At 33.9% G+C, this 12317-nt stretch overlaps 1 protein-coding gene across 2 annotated transcripts in view; it reads left to right on the top strand.

Annotated features, from left to right (window-relative positions):
• The window catches only part of LOC117929692 (serine/threonine protein phosphatase 2A regulatory subunit B''beta-like), a 39778-nt gene extending 29204 nt beyond the window's left edge, over nt 1-10574 (top strand). Inside the window, exons 5-14 of one of the 2 annotated variants that reach the window (XR_004653800.1) lie at nt 4308-4413; nt 4674-4764; nt 5511-5652; nt 6154-6301; nt 6417-6526; nt 8660-8816; nt 9356-9481; nt 9568-9717; nt 10097-10187; nt 10280-10574. Coding sequence is in view for 1 of the 2 variants with exons in the window: in XM_034850072.1 (XP_034705963.1) it covers nt 4308-4413; nt 4674-4764; nt 5511-5652; nt 6154-6301; nt 6417-6526; nt 8660-8816; nt 9356-9481; nt 9568-9708 (1021 nt within the window). In the remaining variant the exon portion in view is untranslated. Of the gene's footprint in view, nt 1-4307; nt 4414-4673; nt 4765-5510; nt 5653-6153; nt 6302-6416; nt 6527-8659; nt 8817-9355; nt 9482-9567; nt 9718-10096 lie in introns of both variants that reach the window. The other variant, XM_034850072.1, reaches the window with a different exon arrangement.
• Nucleotides 10575-12317: the final 1743 nt, after the last annotated feature.

Below are 12317 nucleotides of genomic sequence, written 5' to 3'. Positions count from 1 at the left end.
ATCGCTTCGTTTTGGGCTTTTTGCTCAATGGGGTTTAAGGGCATTCCCCTTAACGTTTTACAACTAGATTGGCTAGCAGTGTGTAGGTCCAATGAGACGGTGTAATGTCATGTTATTTTATTGTGTTGTTTAGTTTTATTTCTGGCGGGAGGATTTCTCATCCTCCTTATGTACTTTTATCTTATCAATATATTCATGTGTGGTTTCCTATCAAAAAATGAAGTTGATCTCAGTTATAGCACCTTGCAAACAGTTACAGTGGCTCCTTCTAATTCAAATACAGTTAAAAGCAGATGTTTCCTGTTCCCTAAGTTCCTTTACTAGGCATGGTTAAGATCCTATATTGGTTATTGTTGATGAAGGTGCTAAACTAATTACTAAATGAGTGGATAAATTAGAAGCATTTGATGATGATAGGCACATCTCAAGAATGTTTTTTTTCTCATCTTTTTCTGTTTACTTATTTTAAGGTAGTATCATCTCACATATCAGTAGAACACAGATATGTGGAGGATAGAATAAAAGGGACAAATAGATTTTGTTAATTAAAAGTGAAATATACATGTTATGCTGCCACTGGATCTTGAGATGACATGAAACTTTCTTTTACTCATGGTATTTTGCCAGCTACTTCAGGTAACCACTTCACTTGCAGTTTTTGTGGTCAGTACTAGGGAGTATGTGAGTCATAGAATAAGTATTCAATTTTGTCTAGGATTAGATGTTTTGTTGAATGAAGATGTGATTTTCTCTATTGTATCTCTAGATCTAGGATTGATGAAGTTATGTACCATTGGTACGAGGAATTGAATAATATGTGCTGTTAGCATTCTAACCTCTCTGGTCCCTTTTAGCACCGATTTGAAAGAGAATTTAGTTCTTCTTGGTTGTGAATACCTGAATAGAAAGAATCAAATTTCCTTAGTTTAGCTGCAAGTTAACATACAGCTCAAGAGCGCTACTCATTGGCTGAAGAGTTCATAAAGAGGCTTTCTCCTGAGTTTCTGAAGGCATTGCCAATAGTAAAAGGATAGTTGTGGATGCAGAAATTAAATTGGCAAGCCACAATGAAGTTCTTATGTTTCTTACTACCCCTCTCATCATATTTCTCCTCTTCATCTGAAATGTTGTGGTTGAAAGGGATTCTGAGGAATCTGAAGAACCTAAGCATGAAGAAGATTTATACTAACTTGGAAGTGGATCTTGATTATCTAAATAACAAACTTTCACAGGCATTATTAGTGTTCTATGGTACTAAGCTGATTTTCCAACAATGTAGCCGGTACTTTGCCATTATCCTAATGGAAAGTGCTAGGTCACATTTGCTATTGAGGATAAATGTATTTGTCATTGATGAGTGTAGGGATTATTGCCATTTAAATGTTTTACAAAGTTGTGGGTAGCTGTGTTTTTTTGGCCGTTTCCTGTTCATTTTTCTTTCTTTGTTTTGTTGAGTATACTTCCTGTATACATAGGATGTGTCCCCTTTTTTAATAGACTCACTCTGTTTTCTTATATAAAAAAAATGTTTTATGAAGTTGTGAAGAAGTAGGAGTCAAAAGGTTTTGCCACTTCCATGGTCATGTCATTTGACATGGATTACCCAATACAATGTTAAAGATTTGCATAATGTTGAAGGCTAATAAACATGCCCCATGATATATATTATTTGTAAGCTTAAGGAGAAATCTGTGTGTTTGTCCTCTTCTTTGATAGGCTTAGGGAGATATCCTTATGTTTGGTGTTACCACTTAAGATTTAAGCTATTCATGGGTCTCATATGGATATTGGTTAGTAATTCACATCATTCAGGGCAGCTTACTCTTTCATGGATTTCAATAAGATGTATATTATTCCTTGTAGAAGGACATACTGATGTTGTAATTCTAGAAGAATTCATTACTTACTCAATGTGCCCCTTGTTGTAACTACATTCTGAGTGCTGTGTGTGACTTATTGGAGTCAAATTCTCAAATTGACGTTATGACTATCTATTGATTAGACAAATCCAATGTGCATTGGAAGCATAAAATTTTGGTCATGGGTGTCATACAATTTAAGAAACCATTTTGGTCCAACAATAGGTGTTCTTTTTACATCATACTAGTTAGAACTTACTAATTTATTGTTTTATTTTAAACTAAGAAAATGCTCGAATTTCTGTAGCAAGCTTCTGTTTTTGCTATGGTGGTGCAGAATTGTTCACGCTTTTGGACCAGTTAATTAAATAGGGCTTAGATTTTTCTTTTTTGCTGTAGGTTCCATTCAATTCATGTTTTGATGATTGTTGGGATAAGAGCAATTTAACACCTAGCATTCGGTGTTATTATGGATTTAGCTATGTTGCATGGGTTCGAGTGTAGGTGTAGGTTATGTGTCTACTTGTCCGATCCTTCATACCTATGAATCTTAGGATATGGGAACTTTGCTAAAAAGAGGTCTCTATAATGGATATGGACATTGGATACAACATAGAAAAAGAGGAAAAAAGAATAATCGATTTGAAATCAGTTAAAAGCAAATATATATGTATATATTCCTCATGTCTGACTTTTTTTTTTTTTTTCTTTGGTAAAAGTCTCACTTCACAGATTATTATTTTTTTTTTTTCTAATTGGAATTATTTGTTAAAGAAGTTGAAACTAAAAAAATAAATAAATCAAAGTAAAAACAATCATATTTGAAGCATGGTTCAAAGTATCATCCAATACTGGTATGTTTAAGCCAAGTCTTTGTTATAGTTGTGACAAGTCCAACACCCATGTTGGTATCATGTGGTTTAACAATAACTTGGTTTCAATTCAAAATGAATCACTTGACCGATTGAGCTTATTAGAGTTATAACTCACAAAATTCAAATCAATTCATTTTCAAAATAGTAATTTTTACCAATTACCTTTTATCATTTTTATTTTTTATTTTCAAGATATACTATTATAAAAAATTGGTACTTGTGTAAAGTTGAATATAATAGCGTTTTAAAATTTGTTAATTCTTAACATTATCATAAACTAATTCTAACACAAGCTTTTATAATAATTTAGATAATGTTAAATGCTATAAATGTTAATTTATTAATTTGTTGAGTCTATTTAATTATAATTATTTTTCTAAAATTTTCATTAGTTTTCTAGAGTTTTTTGAATTGATATATTGTGCATATCGCCCAATACCAATATGAGATACTAAGATTGATATGCCTCGAGACTTGTCGAGTTAGCAAGTGATACCACGACTTTGAACCATGATTTGAAGCAAAGTAGGATTATTAAACAAGAATCTTAACACTTTATCTCAACGTTTGGGGAAGGATCTTAATTCTTGATCAACTCAGGAGGGGATGGAGTTTTCCAAATAAATGTTACATGTTAAAAAGGAAGAATTGGTTGAATGCTTGCTCCTTCACTGCTCCATAGCAAGAATCCTGTGGCCACTAATTTTTTTTCCTGTTTGAAGTGGCAAGGGTGATGCACTCCTCCATAAGAGGAACTCTTTTGAGTTGACATGGCTCTTTGGTGGGGAAGAAGCAGAAGAAACCTTAGAGCATTGCTCCTATGTTTGTTTTGGAACTTATAGAAGAAAAGTAATAGAAGGTCATTTGAAGACGTAGAATTGTGGGTTCAAGCAATCAAATCCCCTTTTTGTTTAATCTTTTGGGTTTTAGAGTTTATATAGATGATCCTCTTATTGCCATGATAGGCTTTGTAGATTTGTTGAGTACTGAACAAGGATAGAAGGGTTGTTTTTTGTTGTCTTTTCATTTTATGCTTCCCTAGTAGGCATTATCTGTATGCATTGTGTGTAATATGGTGTGCCCTTTTTCATGCGCTTCTAAAATTGACTTTTTTTTTTTTGCCTGTCCATAAAAAAAAAAAAAAAATTATTAAACAAATCCAACATACATACCCATACCCACGCCCAAAGTCATGTCAGGTTAACATAGGTATAGGTACATTAGGTGAAGTGGGAGAGTCTAGTTGTCATGGGGTATAGAAAAAAGATCATAATATCAGCTTCTGACTAGTTGGAATACACCCAGAGCTTCATTTCTGAGTGATGCTTCTATTTTTCACTACAAAATTCCATTTCATATTGAAGTGCTTTCTTTATTTGAAGCTTTTGGGGATCTAGGTGCTAGAGAGCTGCTTTGCACTATTTGTGGAATATAATAAGCCATGCTAGAAAAAGAAAGCATGGATAGAGGATTAACTGTTGAATTCTTCAAGAACTTATAGAAGTTCTTCGCATATATTGCCCTTCTTAAACTATGTCTTGCATTTTGCTTAGGTTTTCTTACTTGTTTGTAGGGATGCATTTGTTGATTATTGGGTCAATGGCAACATGTTGACGATGGATATAGCAACCCAAATATTTAAAATTTTAAAGCAACCAGATCTCAAATACCTCACTCAGGTACTTTTTTTTCTTTATATATATATTATGTTCTGTCCATTCCATTTTTCTTTTATTGCAACAAAAAAGAATAAAGAAAAAAATAAATATAATGATGATGCAATTACAGTTTAGTATCTCTATGTATATGATTTTGATTGACTCAAATTTTGGTAATTGGTCAAATTGCTGTTAAAATTGCATTTGTTTATAGTAATGGCATATGGTCTGTTCTTACCTCAATTACATAATTTTTAAAATGGTTTCCAACTTCATGACAGGTTGACTTCAAACCTGTACTTAGAGAACTTTTGGCAACTCATCCAGGGTTGGAATTCCTACAAAGTACTCCTGAGTTCCAGGAAAGATACGGTTTGTTCTCAACTAGCTGGTTCCTTTTTCCCTTTATTTATTTTTTTTTTTTTTCTGGTTATCTTAGTTTGGTAGGCTTGTGAGCATTTCTCCTTTGGAAAGGTCATTTTAAAATACATCTAAATGTAGACAGATTCAGTAGATTTCATTTTGTTTTACTTTTTGTTGAAAATCAGTAATCTTGAGAATACTTTTATGGTTCAAACATGACCACCACCAATGGTGGCTGTAAAATATACATTATTTTTTATCCAATAGCTGTAAATGGACTACTCGTACCTTGAAGGATTTCTTGTCCTTCTCTTTCTTATCCTTTTCTTTTCTTATCCTCTTGTTTTTAATAAAGTAGTCTTCCCTTGGGTCTTATCCCCAAAACAAAAAGATCTTGAATTATATAGTAATCTGCCTATGCTCTAGTAGATGGGTTCAACCTTATTTATTGGACCACATTTTTTTAAAAGAAATAATAACATGGTTGTCTTTCATTTTTCCTTTTGATTGTGTATTTTTTTATGTATTTATTATGTGGTAGAATCCTTTGATGGTTTATTGGATGTCTTTATTAACTAGTTACAGGAGACTATCAGCTAGCACATGTTCTTATGAACATACAATGGATGAATCGAATTCATTATTCCTAGTGCTATTAAGATCTCTCTCTCTCTCTCTCTCTCTCTCTTCCTCTTCATTTTCTCATTGTCTTCTATTGTTCTGATGCATTTTTAACTTCTATTGCAATGGGCCAGCTGAAACTGTAATATACCGAATATTTTACTACATGAATAGATCTGGGAATGGTCAACTTACCCTCAGAGAGCTAAAACGTGGGAACTTAATTGCTGCAATGCAACATGCAGATGACGAGGAGGACATCAATAAAGTGTTGAGGTAAACTACCAATGAAAACTTGGATTAGTTTGTCTTTGAATAGAGATTGCTGGTTGTCTAGTCATGTATCTTGGGCAGGTCTTTTTTTTTTTTTTTTTTTTATGTTTACATTTTTAACAGCAAGTTTGTCAGTATTGCTGTTAAGTGGTCAGATCCTATTAATGATAAAGTTCATATATAAATCTGATTTGACTGGTTCAGAGTGAGAAATCTCTCTCCAGTCAATCATTAAATGCCATTTTGAGTTCTTCAATGTCTGAGTGACATTGATTACATCACGAGAAAAATTCTTTTTTTGTCCCCCTTTTGTTTGTTTGTGTTATTTATTTATTTATCCTATTTTAACTTCTGGAGGTTTCTCAGAAAATACAATAGGAGATAGTTGGTTTGTTACTTTCATATTTGTGGGAATACTCTCATAACATTTTTAGCATGTACTGTGTGGTATTAAAATTTTAACACCATTGCTTTTTTTTTTTTTTGATTATGCCCTTACCATAGGTACTTCTCTTATGAACACTTCTATGTTATATACTGCAAGTTCTGGGAGCTGGATACCGACCATGATTTTTTGATTGATAAAGAGAACCTAATCAGATATGGTAACCATGCACTTACCTATCGAATTGTTGATAGAATATTTTCCCAGGTTTGTGTCTGTCAGATAATAAATTCATTTTTTAGATCAAATGAGCTGCTTTTTACGGAGGAGAATTTCACATTCGTGAATGCTTCATCTCTTAGTATTTCTTCGTTTCTCTCAGATTCCAAGAAAGTTTACGAGCAAGGTTGAAGGCAAGATGGGATATGAAGATTTTGTCTACTTCATACTGTCGGAAGAGGATAAAACATCTGAGCCTAGTCTTGAGTATTGGTATTTCTGCAGCTCCTATTTTGTTGAGCCAGTTTTATTGTGGCAATTTCATGCACTAATAACTCCACTAATGAATGAATATCTTGTCTATTTTTTTTGAAGTGCATGATTTTCAAATTCCATGCTTAATTGGAAGTTATATTTTTTAATTAGGCTTTCAGTTATGAAATGGGAAACATGAAATATCATAGAGATTTCCATTTTATGACAAGTTTTCAAATGGGTTTTTGTTATATGAGTTCATGTAAGATATCTTGCTCACAAAAAATGTTGCACAGGTATCAACAAAGGGGGAATTCCCTTTCACAATATATCATGATTGGATAGGATTGTTTTACTGCAATACCTACCTAGGGCTAACCCCTGAAAAAACTATACATAATCTCCATGAAGGACATAAAAATGGATGAAGTAACATCTTTTCATCTTTTGAAACTTATAAATTGTTTTATTGGGGGCTAGTATTTATGTCTGTTGCAATTGAAGAATATTAAAATATTAGTCTATAGTATATATATATATATATATTATGAGAAACAACAGTATAGTATATTAAGGTAAGTAAAAGTAAAGTACAATAGAAGGATGACAAATCGTCCAAAAACTACACAAAAAGAAAGTAAGAACCTCCAAAGTACTAGTAAATCTATACAACCATGAGATTCCACAAACCATGTACCATGTGAGAATATACAAAAAATAATCTATCCTTGCTAGACTATAGTGAAATTTGTGGACCCAGTTTGCATGGAATTGCTTAGGAGATATGATCTACATATATGAGAAGAAATTACAATATTTGTATGAGTTGACTGGAAACTCAGAATTATGACGTCTACATGCATTGTATATTATTGTATTGTGTACACTATATGATGTGCTTTTGTACCCAAATCCAATAGAACAAAGTCTACTCAGTGAGATTCTTTACACAATAGGTAGCATCAGGTTTTTTTTTGGGAAAATAGATATGGATTCTGATTACTTTTGCTGGCGCATTATGTATCATATTATTATCAAATTTGTCAGATTTTGAGAAACATTAAAAATTGTTTGGAACATTTGAACAGCATGTATCTAAACGTAATGATAATCTAGAATATTGATGAATATAAACTATATAATAAATTGCACCCAACATGCCACTTCAGGAGAGTACAGTGCAGAACATGAAGTGAAATTTGCTAAAATGCTGCAGTAAACATGTATATCTTCATTTGAAATAATTTTTTTGGTAAGTCATCTAGGATATTTTTTTGTTAACTTAGTTGAAATATATTTGTATGTGCATTACCTTTCCTTTTTCAGCAATTATGATGTGGTATTTCAATATATAAGACAAAGAATACAAAAAGATAAGGAAGCAGCCATGTTTTGATATAGGGGTATAAAGTTCTAATTAAAAATTAATATCCAATCACATGTAACGCAGTACTGTATGAGTTCTGTATAATTGTTCTAATGACAAAAGCTATAATGAGATTAAGTTAAAAACTACAATAAATCAATGTATATGCCAGATCAGCTAGAGCTTTATCATATATCTTAATTCTTGAATGGTAACCTTGTGCACCTGTTTGATGGCAGAAAGGAGACTGTTTTTCATTTTTTAGTAAAATAAAATGAAAACTGCAGAATACTTTTGCAAATGAGAAATGTAAACAACCCAGAAAATATATGCTGTAACATGTTTCCAAAAGCTATTACTGAAAACATTTCTTGAAAATGGTTCATTTTAAGAAATGTTGAAGTGTTGTTTCTTAGTGTTTTTAAAAATCCAAGCATTCCAACAAAAGTGTTTGGTGTTTTCATTTCTAAAAATAAAAACATATATGAAAAACCATTTCTATTTTGAAACCAAAAGAGGTCCTATGTTTCCTAAAAAGGGGAATGGTTTTTTTTTTTTAAATTAAAATGCAAGTATATGATTTAAAGAAAAATAAAGAAATGTGAGTTTTATGAGATATGCTTTGTATTATGTTATATCCCCCGAAATTTACTCTTATTATGTTGCTTTTTAGATGTTTTCATTTTCTTTGGATGGCTTTATTATGAAATATTTTTGCATCTCATTATAGATTTCATTATACAAACAACTGTATACTACTTGTGACATTAAATTGTTTTCATTAGGTTCAAGTGCATAGATTTGGATGGAAATGGAGTTCTGACAAGGAATGAAATGCAATTCTTTTATGAGGAGCAGTTGCATCGAATGGAATGCATGGCCCAAGAGCCTGTGCTCTTTGAGGATATATTGTGTCAGATAGTTGATATGATTGGTCCAGAGGTAGACCCTCTTGTTGTTTCATTTATTGTAATAGATTGGTGACATTTTCCCTTACTGTATTTTATGTTGTGTTTGGAAGCAAGCCAAGAAAAAACGACTTCTAATGGCCATGAATATTTTCCTTAAAAATATAATATTCTAATAATTTGAAGAAACGTAACTCGATCAGAGTCTATATAGGATAAATGCCCTATATTCAGGGATCCTTTTGGATGGTGAAAAATTAGTTCTCTTTCAACCTCTGAGGTGTGCCTTATTGAAGTTGCCCTTCACACATGATCCACACCCTGCCTGAACATTCATCCTCACCCCACTCCCACCCTCCTCCCACCCCACTCCCTCCCCATGCACTGTGTGAAAAAAGAAAAAGAAAACAAAAGAAAAGGAAAAGAAAGTTAAATAAAGGAAATTGTACATTGGACCAGTCTTTCGGTCATCTGGCAGATTGCATTGGCAAAGCAATTTTCCTTGGATGTGACTCAGAATGACAATTAGCCAGAGATGCTTTTACTCTGTATGACACTCTTTCTTTGTGGCAGAACGAGAGCTATATCACGCTGCGTGACTTGAAAGGTTGTAAACTTTCTGGAAGTGTCTTCAATATCCTTTTCAACCTTAATAAGTTTATGGCTTTTGAAACTCGTGATCCATTTCTCATTCGTCAGGTAAATCAAATAGTTTACTCTTGTTAGTTTTTATGTATTGTTTCATCATGCATAACAACTCCCTGATGCTTTTATGATATGACCAGGAGCGTGAAAATCCAACATTGACCGAGTGGGATCGCTTTGCACATAGGGAATATATAAGGCTCTCGATGGAAGAAGATGTTGAAGAAGCCTCAAATGGAAGTGCAGAAGTTTGGGACGAATCACTAGAGGCTCCCTTCTGATTTTAGTTGGTAAGCTACTTTAATTTAGGTGATGATGGTTCTGATGGCAGTGTTACTTTCATTTTTTCTATGCAGCAATATTTAATTGAATAATATGTTTTAAATATCAAAATGCATGGTCTCCTATTAGTTAGGGAAATTCTGGAGTAGTAATATTAGAACTCTGTATGTGCTGTCCTTGGGGCTGCAGGTAGAGGATTGTGATCAACAAGATTAATATGGTAAGAAGATTGCGCCGTTTGATTTTCCTTAGTTCTGTTGGATGGTGCAAATTTTTTGGGGCAAGCAGAGTCAAATGTGTTCAAATTAGGAACTTCAAATCATGTTGTTCTAATATTAAATCGTAGTTGGTTTTAAGCCTTAGTTCAATACTTTGACTTCATTGCAGGTGCTGGGAAAAAAAGAAAAAAAAAAGAAAAAAAAGTCCCAAATTCTTCTTCCAAACTGGCTGCCAGACAATGAAACAGTCATACCACAAGGTTAGACCTTGAGCTGAAACCTATACGTTCATCAGAGAAATCCTGAGTTTGGCTATGTGGAATAGATGTTTGATGGTAGAAAGAATAATCAGGCCTATGTGTGGATGAATTGAGAGAGGTGGCTCCATATCCAAGTATCAAAAATCTGCAAAAGGGTGCTGTTTCTGAGAGCTGCTGATTAATCAAAATCAGGTAAAAGTAGTTCAGAACATTTTTGTTCTATTTGTAAGATATCATTTATGTCTTGAGTTTTTCTTTTCTTTTGTTCCTTGAAAAATTAGTGGTTGTTTTTTGGATACTTTCGTATGTATGGCAATGTTTTGTATTCTGGTGAAACTGAGTTGGATCATGCTCATTTATCAATTTATTGCTTGGTTCTTTTTTCTATATTATTGAATTGACGTTGTTAGTGAATGAGTGTACATGTTTGTTTTCCTGAAATTTGAATATATATTGGAGTATCCATATCTGGAGTCAAAACTATTATCCAAGCAACTTTTGAAGGTCACAAAAAACTATCTAAACTTCTGACATGGATCCCTTCCTATTGGTAAAGAGCAAGTGGCTTTTCTGGAGATCATGTAATTGCTTCACAAGCAAAACAAACCTGTTCAAAGGTTAAAGTTTTGTGTTAATTGGTATTGATAATATGTTTTGGTAGTTGTTTGAAAAGGTTTATATTCATTAAAATAGAGAAAATTTAGTTCTGGTGCAGGTTTTTTAGGGGTCTACAGTCTGGTGATTGAGGCAGAATGTAGAGGCTTTGGACAAGAGTCAGGTGTAATTAGAGGTTTATGGGAGGATTTATGTTGTATTTCCTATGATTTTCAAAATGCCTTGGTCCCTTGCTTTAGGACCTCTTCAACAGTGAGGGGCTTTTCAGATTTCATACCAGATTTCAGTCCGGGGGAGGGTCCTTTACTTGGTGTGCTGTTCAAGATGTGCTTTTCATATCTCATGTATGTCATTCTCTGGTTGTTCTCATATTGGGAGGGGTATTTTCCAAATGGGTCTAGTATAATCCTTTCCAGGCTAGTTTCTGATCCTCACAATGCTTCTGGTGAAGGAAGATCTTGATGTGGTCATTTGCTAATGAGGCTGTTGAGTCTTAGATTTAAAAGTTATGGACGGAGTGTTGCGTGTGTGTTGGATATTGGGAAGGCCTATGATTGCATTAACTAGGATTTCTTGCTCTTAGATGCAGGGAGCAAGGGTTTTGAGCAGAAGAGGATGGAGTGGATTCAGTTTTGTATCTTTGCTCTTAGGTTCTCTATGTTGGTTATAATGGGTTTCCAATGGGTTATTCCCGAATGCCCATGGTTGGAAGGTACTCTCCCGTACTTGTTAGTGTTAGTGATGGGGTCTTGAGCTGTTTTATTGATATTCATAGAGAGCTGTATTAGGGGATTCCTGGTGGTGAGTGGCGGTGGGGAAGGGGTATGATCCTGCACTTCACTTGTTATTTGTCAATGATTCCCTTTGTTTAAGGTGGAAGTGTGCAAATTAATTGGGTTGTTTGTGAGGGTGATTCTCTTCTGCTTTGAGTCAATCATGGGGCTTAAAATCAATCTTTGTAGGAGTGAAATATCTGAGTGGGGAAAGCTGTGTCTACCTATTTTGGTTACCATTGGGTGCTCCTTTAATTCTGCATCCATTTGAGACTCAAAGGAGGAAATATTTAGAAGGCTGGCTTATACTTGGAAGAGGCAATATGCCAGGTGTTGTTCCAAAATGTGAAGGAGAATTTAGTTGAATATCTAGTTGACTACGGTCATGGCAGCAGCCCGCGACAGGCCATGGCTGCCAACCTCTGCTCGTTTTGTTTTCAAATTTTCTCGTAGTTGAGGAAAAAAAAAATGATGGGGAACAAGAAGAAAGAAATGAAGAGGAAAGGGAATGTGATCCGTGGCGAATCATGGTCGGACCCCACTTTTTATGTGTGTGTATATATATATATATGTATATATGCATATCAAAGACAGGGGAAGAAGGGAAGGGAAAAGGGTGGACCAGGAGGGTCGGGCTTATTGGGTGGGTGGGAAGGTGGGAAGAGAATGAAGATTGTGGCAGGTATGGAGAGAGATAAGGCAAGACTTCTCAAAATAGAAAATAGAGAAGGATTTAGAGAGA

The sequence above is a fragment of the Vitis riparia genome, chromosome 14, assembly GCF_004353265.1.
Source record: "Vitis riparia cultivar Riparia Gloire de Montpellier isolate 1030 chromosome 14, EGFV_Vit.rip_1.0, whole genome shotgun sequence".
Lineage (NCBI taxonomy): Eukaryota > Viridiplantae > Streptophyta > Magnoliopsida > Vitales > Vitaceae > Vitis > Vitis riparia.
Note: the sequence above shows the minus strand (reverse complement) of the source record. Positions and strands in the feature narration are given on the sequence as shown.